The sequence below is a fragment of the Saccostrea cucullata genome, unplaced genomic scaffold (genome assembly GCF_032062105.1).
Source record: "Saccostrea cucullata isolate Sc308-1 unplaced genomic scaffold, CSIRO_AGI_Scuc_v1 ctg220, whole genome shotgun sequence".
NCBI lineage: Eukaryota > Metazoa > Mollusca > Bivalvia > Ostreida > Ostreidae > Saccostrea > Saccostrea cuccullata.
This window is the reverse complement of record NW_026931323.1, coordinates 60516-83778: the sequence shown is the minus strand read 5'-3', so window position 1 is coordinate 83778 and position 23263 is coordinate 60516. Positions and strand designations below refer to the sequence as shown.

General features: G+C 33.6%; 3 protein-coding genes across 4 annotated transcripts; 2 read left to right on the top strand and 1 right to left on the bottom strand.

Annotated features, from left to right (window-relative positions):
• The first annotated feature begins 4535 nt into the window (after window positions 1-4535).
• On the top strand, window positions 4536-5552 carry LOC134232192 (uncharacterized). Its single transcript, XM_062714138.1, has 2 exons — window positions 4536-4883; window positions 5246-5552. Exons 1-2 carry the CDS (start codon window positions 4616-4618, stop codon window positions 5455-5457), a joined length of 480 nt encoding a protein of 159 aa, XP_062570122.1. The 5' UTR covers window positions 4536-4615; the 3' UTR covers window positions 5458-5552.
• A 4495-nt stretch (window positions 5553-10047) lies between these two features.
• Window positions 10048-12110, top strand: LOC134232169 (uncharacterized). The gene is made up of 2 exons (XM_062714115.1): window positions 10048-10307; window positions 11984-12110. The coding sequence occupies exons 1-2, from the start codon at window positions 10048-10050 to the stop codon at window positions 12108-12110; spliced, it is 387 nt and encodes a 128-aa protein (XP_062570099.1).
• A 656-nt stretch (window positions 12111-12766) lies between these two features.
• LOC134232191 (uncharacterized) lies at window positions 12767-17604 on the bottom strand. 2 transcript variants are annotated; one of them, XM_062714137.1, is made up of 2 exons: window positions 17353-17604; window positions 12767-14678 (listed from the first exon to the last, which is right to left on the bottom strand). In XM_062714137.1, the coding sequence occupies exon 2, from the start codon at window positions 14674-14676 to the stop codon at window positions 13180-13182; it is 1497 nt and encodes a 498-aa protein (XP_062570121.1). In that variant the 5' UTR covers window positions 14677-14678; window positions 17353-17604; the 3' UTR covers window positions 12767-13179. The 2 variants fall into 2 exon arrangements, with proteins under 2 accessions (XP_062570121.1, XP_062570120.1); XM_062714136.1 differs by lacking the exon at window positions 17353-17604 and adding an exon at window positions 16699-16797.
• Between the last annotated feature and the right edge of the window lie 5659 nt (window positions 17605-23263).

The window sequence follows — 23263 nt, the reverse complement described above, 5'->3', positions numbered from 1 at the left end:
ACGATCATCTTTGCAGTACAAACGTACATAAAAACACGACACACGAAAAAAAGTTAACAAACGTGCAGCGGTAAGCTCCCGACGGTCATGGATTTTTTTTTTTTTTTTTTTTTGGCGATTTCTTTTTTGTCGGCGCACAGAAACTCTTCGAACTTCTCAGGCACATTTCTAGGTTTAAAAAATTCATTAAATTTAATGGTATAAAAACTTTAACAAATCATTACTGAATCAGCAGTACCATATGCCAAAAAGCGGTAAATCTAGTAATCAGCTGTAAATGCGACAAATCACTGAAAAAAGGATACCGATGTTTTCTTCGAATCACGATTAAAAACAACAAACTGAGGTATATTTTTTTAATAAATGAAAACCCTCATTTACATGCCAGATAATTTGTATGCACAAAAATTCCCCCCACATTTTTTTTTCGTATAGAACTCTTTGCCACATCATGTTTATGTTCCCAGGCTCTACAACATGGACGTGGTTCTACCTCGGATCCCCCTTTAATTTTTTTTTGGGGGGGGGGGTGGTAATTTATCTTAAAAATTTCAAATGAAAGAAAAGAATGTACATAAAATGAAAAAAATATCTCATTCTCCTGAAGGCCATTTTTTTTTTTTTTTTTTGGTTACATAAATTGGTTTTCGCCAATTCTTTAAATAATACAAGAATCTATTATGATAACTTTACATTACAGTGACATATTATATGACAGGCACGTAGCAACATTTCCTAATTTTAAGAGTAAGGTCAAAAAAGGATTATGTAGTACATGTATATTAGGAAAGAAATTGGTACTGAAAGAAGTTGAACCTCCCCCCCCCACCCACACACACACACACACACACACACCCTCACACACACACACACACACACACACACACACACACTCACCCTCACACACGAAATAGGATTTTCGAGTTTGGGCTATTTCATTTTGATTTCCTATTTGTTTTTGCTTGTCAATTTTTATTAAATCTTTTTTCAGCTAGATTGATTTTTTTCTCTCTGCATGGTTACCCCCTCCTTTCAAAAACGATGCTACGTCAATGTATAACAATGAAATACTTTCATTTTGCAATGTTTTACCATAAGTACAATGTTAGATTTAGCTATATTTATGAAAAATTTGATAAAAATCTTTTTTGAAATCAAATCATTTTGATATTGTGAATTTAAATTTTCATTTTTTTTATTAACACCGCCAATTTTCACTGAAATACTAATTCCATCTACGACACCTTACGTCTCTCTGTATCGATGTCCGTTTTTGGTTTTCATATTTATAAAAGAGTACTACATTTACCGCTTTTTTGAAGGTGATACTGCTGATTCAGTAATAATTACGCAAAACTTGTTTAAGTTTTTACATATTATTGAATTAATTTAAAAAGAAAATGTGCCTGAGAAGTTTGAAGAGTTTCTGTGCGCCGACAAAAAACAAAATCAAAATAAAAAAAAAAAAAAAATCCGTGACCGTCGGGAGCCGGGAGTCTGGAAGACTAGATTTACCGCGTGCACGTTTGTTAACTTTTTTTCGTTTGTCGTGTTTTTATGTACGTTTGTACTGCAAAGATGATCGTTGGTTTAGCATTTATATATGTTTGTTACGTACGTGGTCGCTGATTTTGCTTTAATGTATATTTGTTCTGCGAAAAGGTCTGTTGATTATGCATTGTATATCATTTGTTAAGTTTTTATCGTCATTGAAATGAAAATAATTGTTTGTTTCTCATTATGGTAATTTTTGCCCTTTCCGCTGCCCATACCTTTTGTGTTCAGTAATTCAGAAGTGAAAAATGAAATAGATATATTACACAGTCAGTGTTCCCTGGTTTCTGCTGACAAAGCAGGTAGCAACATTTGTTAAGTTAACTTTGTAAGGCTCATTATTTAAACTGTATTGTAGTGTAAATGGAATATTCTACACGTGGTACATGTAATCCAACTTATACCCATACTTTCCTTTCTAAGGAGGAAATTTTTCTGAAACATGTCAATTTTGAATATTTTTAATATACCTAACAACAGGAATCAATTTGAATTACAAGGTCTCTATTGAATTCCAAAATTTCATAAAAATCTTTCCAAACAAAGAAACATAGCGGGCTACAGTAAATGTGTACCCAGCATCTTTCTTTACTCCTCACAGAATATTAACAGTAGTGGAGGAGAAACGTTAAGAGCACTGTTCAACAAAATATTCGAGAAATCAGATGTGGATCTTACATGTAAAACTTCCAAGAAACTTTTGAAAAATTTGAAATCACAAAATTTAACCAAAATCGAGAGCATTAAAACTTTTCAACTTTATATTCAACCATTCCTCGCGATAAATTAAAGTTTAGGCTCTTTGATATAATTGACGGCTGCTTGTACCATAAAAATGGAACTCATTCTGATTGTACACACAAGTACTCTGAAGCTGATATCAAAAAGATACTTGCAAGGTTTTTGGAGAACCAGGTTTTCCAACCGACCTATTTTTATATTCATATGAAGCAAAATTTACCAAAATCTTATAGGTGAAAAGAAGAAAACATATTTAGATATATTTAGGATGTATTGTCAATTAACAAATGAATGTCAAAAGATACGATATATAACCAGGTGAACTTGAAATAAAAGATACCACAGAGTCATCTGTTTCATATTTAGATATTTTACTTGAAACAGGCGTTAAATATGGTAGTCTAACAACCAAGCTTTATGACAAACGAGATGACAAACTTTTCATTCGTCAACTTCTTTTACTTTATACAGTTTCATCCGCTGCATATGGGTTTTACTAGTATATATCTCAGTTGATTCGATACATAGGAGCATGTTATATGTATGAACTTTTTTTAAATGAGGTCAGTTATTGTGTTGACATGCATACAAGTTGCTGAAACAAGAATATCAGCAGTCTCGTTTAAAATAATCATTTTAAAGTTCTATGGTCTATAAAATGACATTGTCGACGGATTTTTTTTATATGGCAAATGATCCCACCTCTGATGTTTTGAAGGTCCCTGTTTACTCTGCTTCTATTTTGTATTGTTTAATGGACTTTCGAGCTTGAATACTGTTTGTAATCAACTCCATATATTTCATAATGACAGGATCCTCTTTTTAAGGGGGAGGGGGTACCAACAATTATTTTATCTATAAAGAACATTAGATTTTGACTTATTTTTTGAAAAAAAATCACATATGCCAAAGGCTTTCATGCATCAATGTTTCACAACACATCTTGGTTTTAGAAGATAGTTAATTTTTTTTGTACACATTCTAAATAAAAAAGGATCACAAAATTTCACTCATGCAACCTTCCCCGAGTGGAAGTCATGATTTGATTGTTTTGTTTCTACACAAAGTAGTGAAGCTTTTGCCAATTAATCTTAACTGTACAAATTACCTTAAGAGATTTTTGAAAGTTCATACAAAATAAATATTTATTCTTGTATCATGTTGAATTTTCGCTTTCAGTTTTATATTTTATATTCAAATATTTATTCAGAACAATTTTGTATGCTGAACCAATTAATACGCTTTTAAAAGAGTGCTACATGTACATCCCACTTGGAATCGATGAGAAAACAATCAAATTTGCATTGGCGAAATGATGTTTCATTATTAAAGTTTATAACTTGGATAAACAAAGACGTCCAACATTTCTACATCCTTGTTTGTAAGCGAATGCAAGCAAAGAACAGTAACTCTTAATTCAACTCCTTGAAGTATACTACAAGGAGTTATATTTTCTTGTTTGAAACGGGAAATTCATTTATTTCTTGTCATGTAAAGTACTTACCTTGATATTTATATGTAGGAAACAACGCTAGACCTACATGTACACATCAACAACTACATATAATAACAATTGTAATTATATTGAAACAATGTAAAATTTAAAAAAAAAACCATTTCTTCTCCAGACAATTAATAACGAATATTAAGTGGTAAAGTGTGCTTACTAGGGATTTTTTTTAAACTTTATAGCACAATTATTGTACATAGCCTTGATTTTTCTTTTGTTTGTTTGTTTGTGTTCTTTTTTTTCAATGAAGGTAGAGGATGCTAATTTGGGTCTGCCTGTCCGTCCGCCTAGCTATCTTTCTGCAATACTTCTTTTCCGTGTGATTCCTCAAAAAGCCTTTGAGTTTTTAAAATAAAAAATAACCTCCTTTTATCTATTAAAAACCCCCTATAATCGATTTTAAGGTCAAAGGGGAAATTCTTGAAAGGTCTATATGCTCTTATTTTTTTTCCCTTAAGCGTTAGAAGGAGTGGGAGCAGGATCTCTGAATTATTAGCTTGTTTATGTTTTCGCTAATTATAAGGGATAAAAAATAACAAGTATGATTAAGGCTTTTCCCCAGTAAATCTATTCTTTAAAAAATTTCGTTTTAATGAATTCATGCATACACAGTTAAACTTCCAAATCCATGTATCATTTTTCATTTTAAGTGACATTCATTACATCTGTGACTTTGGCGCAAGTGGTTTTTTTTTATTATAACAACTGTTACATTTTTGCATGTGTGAAGTTCAAAATCGATATCCAAATAATTTCTGAACAGTAAATCTTAAGAATATATTACCATTTAAATTTACCATCGCAACAATTATGCTAGGCTCGGTGTTGCTCGTTTTATGTCTGCTTCGCATTGGTGATGTTGCGCTAGGCCACAACGACCTAAGAAATGTGGCATACGGAAAATCTGTAATTCTGAGTTCAAATTATCACAGTTCGGGGTATTCCGGATCCAAAGTCGTCAATGGTCTCCTTACCGATCTCTCCCATACCGCAGCCGAGAAAACCCCCTATCTCGTGATTGATCTGGGGAAGGACTACGTCATACATGAAATAGAGGTCTTCGCTAGAAAGTGTTGTGGTATGTATGCAAAGAAGAGATCATCATTTTATCTGATTACTTGAACACATTGAATAACTTTTCCAATTATCAATTTTATGCATTGATGGGTAAAGTAATTTATTGAACGGTGAAAGAGAAGGTTTATTAATTTCACTCAGTTTTAAAGTCATTGTTATTAAAAAAAAGAAATTAGAAAATATATAAAAACATCTAAATGTTCGCCATAACTTTCCTTTCATCTTTGGTACGCGATTATATATTTTTTCAGGATGATTCTTCGGTGCATGTTTTATGAATAATTAATACTACCTGCCACATATGTTATAACTTTAAAGAATATTATTCAAAAAGAGAAATTTTTCTTTTTGAATTTTGAATAGTGCACCAACTTCACGACTTTGACGTTAAAGTGGGCCAAAACACTCATACCATGCATCTTTGTGGTCATTATACGGGGTACGCCAAGCTCGGGGAGCGGATCGCTATGTGGTGCCCCGCCGACACAGTGGGACGATACGTCAAAATACAGATCACTTCCGGGGTGTCCAATGTTCTCACTCCAGCAGAAGTACTTGTATGGGGACATCTGTAATTAAAGTGCTATGAATTTTGTTTAAGAAATGTGTTTATATAAACGTTTCATCAAATTAACATGTGCGCGTATGTGTTTAAACGTTGTATTAAATTAACGTGAGTGTATACTGTATAGGAAATATTTAAAATAAAACTTCAATAAAAATGATTCTTAAATTTTTATGTCTGGACAAATAGAATGATAAACTAAAACATTTGATCTTGAAATGCTTTGTCTTATGCAGGAATTTTTTTTTATTTGCTTCTCCTGTGCCTATTTTTTACAAAGAAAAATCATAGGCCCTAATAATAAATGAATGCTAGTTTAAAAAAATAACTTTCATTGCATGTTTAAAAAATTCAAAAATCGTAATAAAATCTCGTTTTTAAAATTAGACTAGTACATATATATATGTACATGTATACTTCAACTATGAAAGAGCTGGAGATCGAAACATAAGTATAAATAACGGATTTTAAGCTAAAATTGACCTATATTGCGCTTCAAAGTATCGATATCATTTTTTAATTCATCTGCAATGAAAGTTCTTTATGACTTTTCTGATCACATTTTCCTTGTAGCCCGTCTCTCTGCCAGGAAACATTTGCAAATGCATGTTGACTTTTTCTCCAAAACCACTGGGGCATTTCAACCAAACTTGCTATGAAGCACGCTTGGGTGAAGAAGATTAAAGTTTGTTCGAATGAAGGACCACACCCTACATGAGGGGAAATAATTAAGGAATAGTTAAAATCTGATGGCTACTTTCTACAGGGTTGTTAAAATTCATGCAACACCAATTTCTATGCCAGTAGCTTGCCTTGCTTTAAAACAGGGAAAGGTAGAAGAAAGTCATCAAGAGCATGTCTGTAATGGGGTTCGGGCGATTGATGTAATGACTATTCTTATCAGATCTCCTAAGCATTTCTCATGGAGACTAGATGAATAGTAAGGGGACTACTCATTGATCCTGCAGGGCACATATTTGTGACCAGTTCTATATCTTTAGAGGCATAAAAACATAGGTTCGCCAGAAAGGGTACAAGATGTGTACAAAGGGTACAAAAACAAATTTATCTTAGAAGAGACTGGAGATATTGGATCTTCTTCGTCCTATAACTATAGTCCTGCTGGACACGTTATTACAGGTGACGTAAATATAGTTATTAATGAGGACCTTAGATCATTTATTTTAAAAGGTCCTAAATATAGCGAACCCCTGCCCTTCAACTGGCGGCGAAATTTCATAAATATTATGGATTCTGTTGAAAATTACGCCAGATGATGAGCCATATATGAAAAAGAAGATGTTGACACTTTGTCAGAATGGATTAAACGTACATGTATCAGATCCATGTAAAAAATCGTGTATCAGAAGATTGAGGGGCAAAAGGAAAACCATCTATCCTTCTGTGTTCAATAATCCAGAAGTGAAAAAAAGAATTATAGATAGATTACATGATCAGTACGTACTGGTCCCTGTCGACAAAGCAGCTAACAACAATGTTTTCGTTTGTGAGGCTCATTACATGAATTGTATTTTAGAAGAACTTGGATTTAATTCTACAAGTGGTAACCCTACTTTCACTCATACTTCCCTTTCTAAGGAAGAAATTCTTCAAAATCATATGTAAGTTTTGAATATTTTTAATATTCCAAAGAGCCGAAATGAATTTGAATTACCCTATATAAATTAGATTCCAAAACTTCATAAAAATCCTTACAAACAAAGATATATTGCGGGTTTCAGTAAATGCTCCACCAAGCCTCTTTCGTTACTCCTCACAAAGATATTGACAGTAGTGAATGAAAAACTTCAAGAGTACTGTGCAACAATATATTCAAGAAGTGGTGTGAATCAGATGTGGATACTCAAAAATTCCAAAGAACTTTTGGACGATTTGAAATCGTAAGATTTTACCAAAATCAACAGCTTAAAAACTTACGAATTTTCAACTTTATACACAACCATTCCCCACGATAAATTAAACTCCAGGCTTTTTGATATCATTGACAGCTGCTTTTTCAATACAAATGGAACTCGTAAATTTACTTACATGGTCATTGGTCATTTGTAAAATTATTTTGTTAAAACACATTCTGATTGACACAAGTACTTTGAAGTTGACATCAAAAAGACGCTCGAGTTTCTGATTGACAATACTTATGGGGTTTTGGAGGCCAGGTCTTCAAACAATCTATTGGAATTCCCATGGGTACCAATTGCGCTCCGTTATAAGCAGACCTATTTTTGTATTCTTATGAAGCAGAATTTGTGCAGAATCTTATGCGTGAAAAAAAGAAAACACTTGCTGTGGCCTTGAACTCGACATTTAGATATCTCGCATTGTCAATTAACAATGGTAATTTCCATTCCTATGTCTATACAATATATCCTGGTGAGCTTGAGACAAAAGATACCACAGAGTCTGACATATCTGTTTCATACTTGGATATTTTACTTGAAAAAGACATTAATGGTAATCTAATATTCAAGCTATATGATGTCTTTAACGTCCCTTACTTATGCAGCAATATACCTTTATCACCTACATACAGAGTGTATATATCTTAGTTGATTCGATATGCAAGAGCATGCTCTACGTACGAACAATTTCTAAAACGAGGTAAATTATTGACAAGCAAGTTGATGAATCAATAATATCAGCAGTCTCGTTTAAAGTACTCATTTCGTAAGTTCTATGGTCGATACAATGACCTTGTCAGCAAATACAATTTATCATTTGGTCAAATGCTGACTGACGTTTTTCATACTAATTGTTAGTCCATTATTTATACGCTTAATTGACAACAGATTATTTCCGTTATTTCCCGATCATGACAAGGAGCACACGGCGGTTGTGACCGGTCAGCAGGGGATGCTCACTCCTCCATGACACCTGATCCCACCTCTGATGTTTTGGAGGTCCGTGTATGTTCTGCTCCTATTTTGTATTGTTTTATGGACTTTGTTATTGAATACTGAGCGTTATCTCCATATCCTTCTCGTATGAATGGGTTAATATACTTGCATCAGAAACACTTTCACACTTTGCCGTAAGCTTTTATGCAGAAACATCAAATTTTCATAAAATCATCTTTTTTTGAGAAGAGAATTTATAATTTTTTCCTGCACAAATTCTAGGAAAAATCTGATCACCTTATTTGACCCATGCAACCCTTCCGAGAATGGGATTGATGATTTGATTCTCTTGTTTCTACACAAAGTGAAAGATCTTTTGCCTAAATTTAATCTTTACTGTACAAATTACTCTAAGAGATTTTTTAAAGATCACACAAAATAAACATTTATTCTTGTATCATGTTGAATTTTCGCTTTCATTTGTGTCTAAATTTTATATGCAAATATTTATTTTAAAAAAGAATTTACACTTTTTTACTGAACCCATTAATATTAAAAAACTTTAAATCGGATGCTACATTCCACTTGGAATCGATGAGACTCAATCAAATTTGCATAGGTGAAATGATGTTTTAATTTTTAAAAATTAATAATTTAGATAAAGAAAACCGACTTCTTACATCGATTATTATGTTCAGTTTGAATTTTTATTTCCATGTTTTAAGCGAATGCAAGCAAAGAAAAGAAACTCTTAATTCAACTCCTTCAACTATACAACAAGGAGTTATATTTTCTTGTTTGAAACGGGAAGTTTATTTATTTCTTGTCATTTAAAGTGCTTACCTTGATATGTATATCCAAGAAAAGCGTTAGAGCTACATGTACATTTATGTAATAAAACCTGTTCTCTCCAGACAGTTATTTAACGAATATTCAGTGATGGCATGTATTTGAGGATTTTTTTTTTATTATTTTGTAGATTTTTTTTTTTAAATATTTCAGACAATATACTGCAAGCTACTAATCACTAAATTTTCGCGACACCTTATTTTCGCGAGATAGTCATTGACTCTTGATAAGCGAGACAAAATTTTCACGAATTGTGGTTATTGCTCTATGTGATCCTAAGTAAGGAATATTATTATACGCGAGAAATAAAAATTCGCGTAATTACGTCATAATAAAGTTCTCGCGAATAAAAAGTGATTTACAGTACTTTTTTATATAATAAATGTTTCATGTTCGTTGGTACTACCACAATAATTGTACATAAACTTGAATTTTTTATGTATAATAGCCTATTTTTTCTTAATTCACTGATTTGTACATATCCATAATATGCCAAACATCGGACACAAAAATTACCCGTATTTAGAGCAAAGATAAGTGATTTTTTTCTTTACAGAACATTCTTTTATAAAAGAGAAAAAACACAATCAATGCTTTAGTAAAAATACTTTTCCATGGTAAGCTACATGTATCCAAAAGATTCTTAACAGACACTCTGAACCCTTATAAATATATTCTAAAAATTTTTTTAGATATTTTAATAAAATCACGACTCTTTCAAATATATGTGGATCATTTTTCATCTTAATATATATATTATATATATCTTTATATATATATATCTTTATAGATATATTACATGTACATTGTATTTTGATTAAAATCGACATCCAAAACATTTTTGAACAGTGAATCTTAAGAACATATTAACATTTCATTTTTCGATTGCAACAATTATGCCAGGTTTGGTGTTCCTCGTTTTATGTCTGCTATGCAGTGGCGATGTTGCGGTAAGCCACGATGAACTTAAAAATGTGGCGTACGGAAAATACGCATTTCAAAGTTCAGAATGCGGCGTTCCAGGATATTCAGGATCTAAGGCAGTCAATGGTCTCTTTACAGATCTCGCTCATTCTGGTGCCGAGAAAACACCCTTTCTTGTGATTGATCTGGGGAAAAACTATGTGATACAGGAAATAGAAGTCTTTGCTAGAAAGTGTTGCGGTATGTATTCAAAGCAGAAACAACATAATTATGATTACTTGTACATATTTATTAACTTTTTCCAATTAATACTATTCAATTCAATAAAAATGGAACTCGTGAATTTACTTGCAAAATGATTTTGTTAAAAAACATTCTGATTGCACACACAAGTACTTGAAATTAAAATCAAAAAGATGCTTGAAATTCTGATTAACAATATCTACGTCCCTTTTGGAGACCAGGTCTTCCAACAATCTTATTACTTTCAATTAATTGTAATATACCTTCATCGCCTGCATACGGAGTTTATACATCTCAGTTGATTCGATACGCAAGAGCTAGCGCTACGTATGAACAATTTTTCAAAATAGGTAAATTATTGACAAACAAGTCGATGAAACAAGAATTTAAGCAGTCTCGTTTAAAGTCAGCTAATACAATTTTTCCTTGAATCAAATGCTGACTATAAAACTGAATTGATCATGACAAGGGGCACACGGCGGGTGTGAAAGGTGGGCAGGGGATGCTCACCCCTGCATGGCACCTGATCCCACCTCATGTTTTTTGGAGGTCCCTAATACTCATCCTACAGAAATTGTTTTTTTAAACGTTATGGTTTTATATGTTAGGATTTGACCATGACATACATTTTACATTAATGCAAAAAATTTGAACAGTAAAGGAGTAAATTCTATTATAAAGGACATGGTAACATAACGGGGGAATTTTTTTCCTACTTTGAACATTTAATAATGGGACCTTTAATACCGTGATAATTTGTAAACAAAATCTTAAATAATGCTTGTTTTATACACTTCTCAACCCTCTACAGGCGCGCGAAAAACTGGCTTGATTTGAAATGTCTGAGGGATAGCAGAAAATTCTAACTCAGTTTATAGCGTTGGGAGGTATATAAAATATACAGGGGGATTTATTTAAAATGTGTCTAGAATTATGAAGGGAAAGGTTGATTATTTACCAATTTTGGAAAGCTAAAAAGAATTCTCCCAAACAGCGCGAAAAAATCTTACGCCGTAAATTACACATTTATTGCATTACGGGATCTGTAGCGTTATGGTCAAATCCCAAGATATAAAACCATAACGTTACAGTTCTGCGGCTACTAATACACATGTACTAGTGTATGTAATAGATTAATTTCATTGATATGCAAGCTTGTGCTCCATGTTTTCTGAAACAAAATGTGCTGTAATATCGATGAAAATTTACATTAAAGTAAGAAAATTCGCTTTTTTCTGACCTTCCTGTGACTTTTGTGTTTCTCATAACTTAGAACCAATACTCAATTTGTTGCAAAGGTGATCACAGGTTTTGATTGATAAACTGTTGCATCATTCTAAAAGACATCAAAATCCAGGGACCAAAAAGGAGTCTTAATCTTTCTTTGCCCTTTCACTCGATTTTCAGTCATTTTCGTTGCTAAAAAATTCATATACACATGTATACATTTTTCCATAATTTCCCTTTCACAATTGGTAATTGATTTTTGTTTCAGATAGAATCTTCAGTGTTTAAGAAATAATTATAGTACTTGCCTGATGCACTTTTCAGCCTTAATCAAAAGGAGAAATTTATTTTTGAAATTTTAGCGCTCCAACTTCACGACTTTGACGTTAAAGTGGGACAGGACACCCATACCATGCATCTTTGTGGTCATTAAACGAGGCGCTGGGAAAGGATTGCAATGTGGTGCACAGTCGACACAGTGGGGCGATACGTCAAAATACAGATCACTTCCGGGGTCTCAAATGTTCTCACTCCAGCAGAAGTACTTGTATGGGGACATCTGTAGTTAAGTGCTATGAGTTTTGTTTAAGAAATGTGTTTAAATAAACGTTTCATCAAATTAGCATGTGCGCGTATATGGGAAATATTTTAAAAATAAAACTTTGAAAACATTATTCTTCAATGTTATTCAGTGGTGTAAGAATATATGTAGTTGCGGGTAGAGATGGGTAACCTTCAATATTATGGAAAGAATGACAGTGACCATGTTTTGCCATGGGAAACTCGAAATATGTGTTTGATCAAAAACTTAGATAAGATGTGCACAATGGTACTTGATATGCAACAAAGAATCAGTGGTATAGCAGCGGTGGAGAAAAGATATGTTCTCTAAATAGTGATAGATGGACGTATAGACAGATGGACAATTTTTTGCAAGACAGTATGTTCAGGTGAGCGGTGTTGCTCACTTGTTTGTAAAAAATTTTCATCATGAACCAGTTTAATTTCTCTCCAATGAAAAAATTCCATTCAAAGTCTGATATCGTCTCTGAACATTACATTTAAACTTTAAACTTTAGTTGGAAGGTTGTACTTGAAAATTCGATCGCATTTAGATTTTTTTTTTTATTTTAAATATTGACTAGTTGGAAGGTTGTACTTGAGTATGATTGAACAGTTTCTAAAATTTCTGTTTGATTTTGAATTAAAAAGACACACACAAATAATACATTTCATTTTTATCTTTAACATACCACATAACAATGAAATAAACGGAAGAGCAGTAGAACTTGACCTAGCACTATAATATCATCGTGTATCATTTTAACACGGGTACTTTGTGTTGAAATCCATTCATCATTTTCTGGGAAACAGTCTCGCAAGATTATCATCCTTTGTCTGTTGAAAATAACACGCTGTCCCCGATCATCCAAAATGGTGTTCATTTAAAACCTTTCTTCGGCAATAGCTAATTTTGCAAAATGATCAAAGTATCGTTAATTGATGCGTATTTTAAAATCTTTTTTTATAATCACCAAAAATGTGCCTTAAAAGGAATGGCATCCATTTGAAATAAACTTTGAAAGAAACATAAATGAGAATTCAAGCAATGTACATCGTTACGGTGAGTAAATTTACGGGAGGAGCGTGGGTAGTGGAGTCCTAGAGGTATCTATGACCGATTCTGTCTGAGTTCCCTCCCTTTCCATGGCCGGAACTGTTACCGTAATCTGACTGTTTTCGTGTTGTCTATTAGCTTCCGGAAGTCCATCCGTAGTTTTCGCATGTGATATCTCCTCCTTCTCGCGAGATTTGATTTCATTCTCTGTTTCCCGCTTCGCGTCTGGTGTCGTCTGCGTAGGTAAACCTTGACTCGTCTGCTTCTGAGCATCAACTTGCTGGTTTTGAAGCTTTGATAGTGGGTAACTTATTCCAAGTTTTTCCATTAAAGAAAGCTGCATTTCAATTTTACATATTCCACATTTACAGTTATCAATATCTGCCGTAGACAGACTGTGTAAGTCGGTTTTGGCGGGAGTTCGTAGGTAAAATTTTCGATCGTAAAGTTTGGATTGAAAATTAACTTTCATGTAGGAATTAATATTAGGATCCTCCAGTGTGTCGGGGGACCGGCGAGGACTCAACTCCTCCTGATCGGAGGCAAAGTATAACTTCCTCACTTTTGAAGATCGCGGGGAAGCACTTCGCGAAAAAGTTGAGCGGGGCGACGATCTCGTGTACTTGGCGAGGTCATCGATCGACAGTCGATCCTCGTCATCACGGGAGTAATAGTCGAGGATGTGTCCGACTTTCTGGTTGTAGTAAACCCGTTCATGCTGTAACGCGGGACTCTCGTCCTGCTCCGATTTTTCCCCTTTAATGGCGATATATTTTGGCTTCTTAAGGTAATCTTTTCGTATGCTTGCAAGAAAGCCGCCGTCGGTTGTTCGTGTTTTCAGTAAATTGGTTGGGTCGTTTCTAGACCTCTTGATAAAGAACACTTTTCCATTATCAATATACATGGTACCTTCCGCAGTTTCTCGAACATTAAACCGTCTCTGTGACGAATCTCTCAGAAATGACTTGCTGTCTACGAGCAGTGATGACGCGTCCTCTAGTTCCATGCTAGCCTCTCTTTGACGACCGATAGGGGTACGAATCCGTCCTCCTGTGGCTTTGTGCTCACTGCAGATATCGTGAACATTTGTTGCAGATAATTCCTCCCTAGAAGCCGAAGTTTCTAATTTTGTGATGGGGAAATGTGGAGCTGTGGACGCTCTCTCACGTGGAGAATAGGGTGAAATAGGAGGATTAGAGGAAAATTTCACTTTGGCAGAATTCACACGTTGTTGAGTTTTAAAGTGGTCTATGTAACCCGATTTCCTGTTCGGAAATTGAAATCGTCTACCACTTCCTTGAACGTTTTTGTTATTTCTCGGAGGCATTTCAGTAAAACTGGCGCTTCTCAGGGTGCTGGTAGTTCCCCCTCCCCTCGGGCCTCTCCTGGATCTGGGTGTTGGTCCTGGCGTTCTACACCGCTCTCCATCCGGGTTTTCTACTTCTTCTCTTCTAGAAGTCAGTTGATAACGAGGCGGCATCCGTTGCCATAGTGACCAGCAAGTTGTTGACATATCTACAAAAGAATGAATATCTTCTAAGGTAACGATGTAATGTAGGAGTCATGTGCATGGTTAGTTGAGAGAGAGAGAGAGAGAGAGAGAGAGAGAACATATCGCACACTCAGTGTTGAAAGTGATATTCGATATATCTTTCCAATAAAAAGAAACCAGTGTTAATCAAGTGTGGAATGAATATAAAACCCTCACTACCTTCACATAAAATATCCATAAAAGTTTTTCTTGGCTTCTAAATTTTCGATAAAACAACAGATATTTCATTGATTTACCGTAAAAAGGCAGACTTCAGGGTTACATAAAGCAAGTTCATTGTTTTGTGGGGATTATTTTATACACGGAATAACTACTTTAACACTTCTTCTTGAGTGCACAATGATTACGTGACACACAACGTATTTCTGTTTTCTTTTTATTCAGTGTTAATTTTGTGTTTATATGACGGTCTACTCAAAATGTAAATTATTAAAAATTTATAAAAATCGTAATACATATGTTGAGTAAAGAGACGAATATGTCGATAAAATATTTTTTTCAAAGGAGTTTCGAAATGTAATTAGAAATTGTAAGTAACTGACTTTGTCTATGTAACAGTGATCTCTCTAACTTTATTTTAAATAACAAGCGAAGGGATTTTTTATGTTTGCTAAATGCACACAGAAGTTAAGTTTTTTTTCTTTATCGCATTACTTTTGATTTTAATCATTTTCAATGCATGCATTTTTTGGCAAGTTCCAAAGGAATTGGCAAGTTCCACAAGAATCCATTCGCCAGTCATTCCCACCCATCCCAGAAAATTATTTACCTGTTAAGCAACAATAAATCAATATTTTTTTTCAAATGCAAAACCACTTCTTCAGTTGATTAAAATTAATTAAAAATGCCTTCCTGCATGTGAAACGTTTTTGACATCAAAATTATTTTCTTACCTTTTTCAAATACAACAAAATCCATTTTTATATGTTTATAATTTACACTCGATAAAACAAAATTATCCTCTCTCTTTTTGTAAAAGAATTCCAGTAAAAAAGGAACTTTTATGTAATTGTATACTCCATTAGGGTAACGCTATCTGTCTCTTCACGCCTGTGTATCCACACCATTGTTTATAGTTTCACATTCTCTATTGGTCTAACGTCTTTAAGTAATCAATAAGGATAAAGCGGATTATCGTAATACACGGGACTGTAATGAACACAACAAGTGCCCGCCCTTTGTTTCCATAAGTCCGCCATTTGTCGTCTATGTAAACATTTGGAGAATTTAACGATATGAATTGCATTAAGTTTCGGCAATTGGCGCATTATGAACTACCTATTGTAATGTTTTATAATACATTTACCTTCGTGATCTTTAAAAACTCTGGGACTTAATTTGTTCTCTAAATTTGTTTTCCCTCTCAATACTAGTATCCATTTTTTATTCTACAGGAGGACATAACGGTATCTTTTATTCCCCCCACCCCCACGGTACCCCCTCCGGTAAAGGAGTGTGGGCTGGGGAATTTTAATTAAATGTTTGGGTTTTCTCAGCAGATGAACTGCTTCATTGTGTATATGGGTATCATATTTATTCTCTAAGCGAATCAGAAAAATACTAGAGGTGAAATGCTCTTTCGTACAAGTACTTGTATAAAATACAGACTTGTTTACATATTAATATATGCTAACTTTCCATTTTAATATGATTCCTTGATATTAGTAAAAAACTTGCTCATTCCACAAGATTGTTTAGGTATTGGGTAAGTTTGGGTATTCAGCAATCTTTTATGACGAAAACATTAATTTTACGACTATTTCATATAAAAATCAAGATATCAATGAGAGCCAATGCGACCTGATACATAGATATATTTATTATAATTTTAAAAGAAAAGTTTTAAAATTCACATAAAAGAGATTTCATATGAAAACAAATTCCGATAATATGAAAACAATGTTTCAAAAATTTCAACAAATCAATGTCCATTTTATGAATGTTAGCGTATAGATAAATAATAACATATTTTTATTTACTCACAACTACTGGGGTAAATCAAGAACGGCGAATACTTTAGAAGGAAGTCATAATCACGGCGGTCAGTGGTCATCTCCATCTTATGGAGGAGAGAGAGGACGGCACGACTTGTGTATCTACCTCCTTAATGACAGTCTACCTCCTTAATGACAGTCGAGACATTGTAATTATCCCAGATTGATGAGCGTCATATGTCCCTGATTGATCTATATTAACCGAACTTCCAATACAAATTCGTGTTTACTCTAGTTAAATATCCTTTCAAAATTATTGACAAATGAGCTACATTTTTACCCCGAGAGACAAAATTATGTACACACGATAGCAAATACATTTACTTTCGCTTTTTTTTCTTGTTGGATAATATCGCAGATTTTTCTGTTTAGAATTGTTTCAAGTGTTATTGGAAACCCCAGAGAAATTTGACAATTTCTCGAGAGATTTACTCTAACACCTAAAATGTCACGTACTTTCAACATTAAATATTTTCTCTCGAGACATTAAACTAATTGTTTATCTTAAGTTTTCATTGACACCCTTTTCCTATGATAAAAAAAAATTAAAGCAATAAAGATGTAATAATTGTATATAACTGAGTAAATAAATGTACATATATAAAATTTTGACAGCACCTTCAATTCATATATCCTTTCCTACCTTTGATATATAGATGTTGTGGATATCTTTAATTTGTCGACATCATATTTCTTAAAGATCGTGCTTTTCTTCCAATCGCTAGGCTTTGGTCCGACTTTCCTCTGTCAGGTACTAATCAAACGCGCACTTATGTGAAATACTGACGACTTTCTACTCCAGTCCAAAGATTGTTACCGCTCACCCAGCAACATGACCTCAAAAAATTCACATTTTCATTTATTTTCTCCTAATCTCAAAGTTACAAACATTGAATGAAAGAAAGAACAAGCAACCAGAAAGCGATAACATATCGTCGTAGTTTTCAGATCCTGATGAAATGCATACAAATGTCGGCCTGTTGTCAGAGTGGTTTGAATTTCCGCGATAATGAAGTCATACAAATGTTTAGTGGGGTCATAATCCCCCAATACCACGACTAAATAAATTTAGATGTGTATATTTCTCTCATTCTCCACTGCAGGGGCTATCGCATTCAGCAAACAGTCGGGATTTGTTTTAAATTAATGAAACTTTTAAGTCGGGCCTCATGACGTAAAAATGTGTGTGTCTGTCAATATTATACTGGCATTGTACCACATTTTCAGAATGAAAATTAAGCTGATTTTTAAAGTCCGCGTACAATCTTCGGTGAATTTAGATTTAAAAAATTTCATGAGAGATTTAATAAGTCAGATTTCAATGAATTAAGCAAATTAAATTGTAATCTATTGTTTCTCATTATGATACCATGTGCATGTGAAACAAAAAATAAAGATTAATAAACAATCAAAGTATTGAAGAAAAATGAAAGAAATCACTATTGAAAAGTATGTACTCCCTTGGGAGACTACTACATGTATTTGGCATTTGAACTTAGCACCCCGGTAAAATGTGTCCTTATTCATCATTCCAGATTGTCAATAAATAGACTGAAATAGATTTAGTGCTATATAGTTCTAAATTTGAAATGGAAACGCATACAATTTAATAGGGATCGATTGACATTTATTTATTTCTTTATATGGAAAGCAGACATTTATTTCAAATTATGTCAACTTAGTATTTAATAATTGAATAGAAAATAAAAATTATGAGCAGAAAGATCTATGCATTAAATAACAATCCTCTGCATTTTTTGTGATATTCTGTTAGCTCGAAATAATAGTAAATTAAACGCACTAAAAATTAAACACATTTCCAGCACAGGCACCTGACGATGGCTCACCCCCCTTTTTTTTATTACTTCTGATAATTTATTAAAATTTTATCAGGAACAAAAAGTTTTCAAAAATGTACGAAAGCCCATTGATCTCATTTTCTTAGGTTAAAAAAAAAAAAACGCGAAATTTTCGCGAATAAACGCGTTACTTTCGCGTTCGTTTATTTGCGAAACTTTCGCGATATAACGCGAAACTTCCGCGAATAAACCCTAACTTTCGTGTTATAACACGAAACTTTCGCGGTATAACACGAAACTTTCGCGAATAAACGCGTAACTACCCGTTATAATGCGAAACGTCTCAACTTGTTTTTGACTTTGTGATAAAGTTTATTTATTACATGGTACAATGATGAGCAAAAAGGCTATTTAGATCTTGGATTACCACAAGTTACAATTGATTTGAGTTTTCTTGTTATTGAATCCATCTTTACCGTCACAGTTTGTCTTTCTAAACGCTGTTCAAACATGTACAATTCAAGGTTTATGCAAGTCTTCCTAAAGTTGAACTTCAAGATTCTGAACTTCGGAGAAAATCACCCCTTTCCGGCTTCTTTCTATGCACTCTTTAAGAATTCAAAATAATTTTATTTCATAAAGATCAAAATCTCAGAAAGTTAACAACATGAGGTAAATTTGTCAATATTGTGTCCCACCGCATTTGTGAAAATTGATAGCAGATTTGTCATTCCATTGCTTACGAAAACATTGACAATTAATTCAAAGTGAACAAACTCTGCACATACCTCAGTAAATTTTATTTATGGCTAGTCCACGAACTTCTCTATAACCCCTCGGATAAATAAATATTGGAAAAAATTTAGAGACTCCTCCTCCTCGATAAATTTGTAACTAACAATAACCAGTTATAATTGTAATTTAAACAGCATCATATGGCCCGTTAAGCTCATGAAATGATACATTGTTCACTCACTTTTAAGTTATGTTTCTACAGGGTATAATTTTTAGTCCAAAATGACTGATTGCTTAATTAACTAGTGGTACAGTTGTAGTAAATGTTACTGATTAAAAACAGCTTGAAAAAATTGTGGAGTTTTTCCTTAAAAAAAAATCAGTTTAAAGAATTTCTTGAATTTAACTATTTAAAAACATGTACATGTACAAGAAAGTAAAATTCATTTTATTAATTGGTGAGGGTTGAAAATATTCTGATGACTAATCTATGCTTTTCTCGCATCATTTCTCCAGTACAACTGAGGAAATGATATTTTATATATAAATTCCTGAGAGTTCCCGTCTGAGTTCATATTCTTATGTGTCAGTCAAGATCAAGGTTCCTGAGTAACATTAATATATATCCTATATGCATATTATTTCACGAAATAACGCGGAAGTTTCGCGTTCTAACGCGAAAAAAATATTTTTTTTAACCTTCGAAAATGCATGAGCTCAAAGGGCTTTCGTAAAAATACATGATTTCCTAGTCTACCATTCTTATATTTTATACCGTAATGGACCATCTCGAAAAATAAGAATGATATGATAGACTAGAAAATCATGTATTTTTGATAAGTTCTTGAGCCTGATAAAAATTCTCAGAAGCTATAAGGGGGGTACGGAGGTAGGATCCATTTGTCTGGTGCCTGTGATTTTCAGGCCAAATAAACGGCCTAGGGCAATGCTCGACTGTTTAAGCAGACTTTAATTAATATCCTGCAATGAACTAGGACTTTATCATATTTTCAGAGAACCTTGCTTTAAATTGGTTTACTTAAGATGTCAAAAGATCGATTTTTGAAAAATAAAACGTGTACATGTAAAAGGCAGAGGTACATCAAAATCTGTGTCGTTGTTTCCTTTATGTTTACATTTTTTGAAATTCAATCTTAATTCCAAGATATTTATAAGTATTCTAATCTATAATATAATCCCATGGTTTTAATTGTTTATGAATGCACTGTGTTATAATTATACATATAAATTATTTATTTTGAATAGAAGATCAAATTATGTACGTGTCCAGTCAATGCTTCTGCTGCTCAGTTTTGACAGTAACTTCTGATAGGTTCTAAAAGTCAGTTTAACTTGAATCAATCAATTTCAAAAGGATATCTAACTTATTTTTACAAATAAGAACGTGTAATAACTCCTATTTGGGTTCGCCTTTTTTGGAGACCAACAAAAAGAAACTAGGTTCCACCTTACCATATATATATATGATACATGGCAGAATTATGTTCTACGGGAAGCAACTCTGACACCTTTGCCATTTTCGATGAATCGGAATATAATTAGCATTTCAGTTTTGTGAAAACTACATGTAGCTGCCCTTAAATCATTTCCCAACTTAATCTTAAATACTTTTTCACTATATTTTAAAACACATTTTGTTGCAAAAAACACAGAGCACAAGGTTTTCTATAAGTCATTGTGCTTGGCCTTAGAGGCGCTATACGTTTTCAACCTTTCTTTTCATAAATTAAAAAATCTCCATACTGTAATATTGTTTGTACAGTTTAGGGAAGTTTTTATTTATGAAAAGAAAGGTTAAAAACGTCAAGCGTCTGTGATTGCGTCCTATACAAACAGACAGCTAGACCATAGAGAGAAATTACAGTCTCATCTGCTTCTTTGGTATGGCAAGCAGAATTAAAACTTAAACACAAAACTTACGTTGAATTCGAATTAAACTCTCCCTGTGAACAGAGCATATGCATAAAATAAAACTAGAGGTACTGTAAGCAATGGGATCACTAAATGATACCCCTCCGATGTGAATATAATGGCAGCGTTCAAGTTTTGCTGTCGGAAACCCAAAATATGTATCGGGTCAAAAAGTAAAATAGGAGGTCACATTGGCAATATGTAGTAAAGATTCTTTGAAAGTTTCATCATACCCCGGTATTTCATTTGGTGAAATGAGAGGAGTTGCGGATATGAGATTGGTTCCCCAAGGCGCAACAGACGGACGGACGGACAGCTAGACGTAAAGACGGACGGACATACCGATTACTATATACACTCCCGCTTTTCAAACGGGGGGTTATTTTGACAGTTTCCGTGTTTTGCCGTGGGAACCCTAAGTATGAGTCGAATGAAAAAGTTAAAATAGTAGGTCACAATGGCACCATGTAACGATGAAATCAGTGAAGTTTTATCAAATTCCTCTCAGTGCTATAAGAGGAGTTGTGGATAAGAGAAGGGTACCCCGAAGCGTAACAGACGGACGGACTGACATCCCAATCACTGCATACATGTGACCTCCCACTGTTCATACGGCGTATAATAAGAACGTTATCTTTCCAGGTTTTAATGTAAACATCACACTATTTTATTGATATTGTTACAGTCATGTTCCTAGGACATTTACAGGATGCAGATCCATTGTCAATTTGTGATCATATTATGCAGTTTGTCGCCATTAGTACAATGTTCGTATCTTTTATTCTCTCACGTACGCGTCTAAAAAAAACAGTGAGACCCATGTACCGCATCGCTAACCTGAATACTTTGGCTAAATCAGAAATAAATTCAGGATTGAAAATTTTAAATATATAGTGTGCCCCCACCATACGATTTGAACATACTTGAATAAACACTTTATATACTAGTATTTATAACCAAATATAGTTTTTTTTCTCTTGAGAAGGTTTTTAAATATATTTATACCCCCCCCCCGCTTGAAAAGCGGAAGGGTATTTAGTAATCGTTATGTCCGCCCGACTGTTTGTACGTCCGTCTGTTACGTTTTGGGGGTACCCATTTCTTATCCGCAACTCCTTTCATACCACCAAATGAAATTTGATGAGATTTTCACAAACTCTTTATTACATATTGCCATTGTGCACCTACTAGTTTACTTTTTGATCGCACACATAATTTGGGTTTCCCATAGCAAAGCATGGACACTGCCATTATATTCATATGGGAGGCGAGGGGTATCATTTAGTGAGCTCATTGCTCACAGTACCTCTAGTCACTATTTAATTTTTAAAAATCTTGAATCCCAATTTTCCGCATCCTATTCTCGCGAGGTCATGATCTGAACAAGCGTGACTACATGTACCTGCATGAGGATGATTCCACATAAGTTTTGTACATGTATTTTCTAGTAAAGTTGTTCTTGAAAAGAAGATTTTTAAATGATGCCATTGATTTTTCACGAATTCGTTAATAATCTCCCCTTGGAAGAAGACAAGACCCTAAATTTGAGCGGGAGGTCAACATTACCGCTACATTGCCAAAAATTTCAACTCATTACCGCTACATTTTTTTCAAATTTCGACCGATCATTACCGCTACATTTTTTTGACAAAACAATTCATTACCGCTACATATTGAATCAGCCCAAAACAACTCATTACCTCTACATATCGATTTAGCCAGGTATGGTTCGGTATATGAGTTCTAATCAACAGAATTCACTCACTATCTAATCAGAATGAGTATATGTACTTGAGTAACTCTGCAGTCAAAATTTAATTATTTAGCGTAATCTGAACATTATGGCCACAATTGAGAAGTTTGTTGCAAATCGAGGGAATGCCAGATTACTTATCGACGGGTATAAATTTAGAAAATAACAATTAATATGTCAAGCAAATGGCTTTCAAGGCTTTAGTGATAGTGTATAAAAAACATTTGACAAATCTTAGAATTTTATCTATGAACAGTGCTTGATTTAAATTTTTTTGTGTTTTATGAAATAAAATTGAATTTAATAAAAAAAAACATTCTGATCAAAGTCCTACT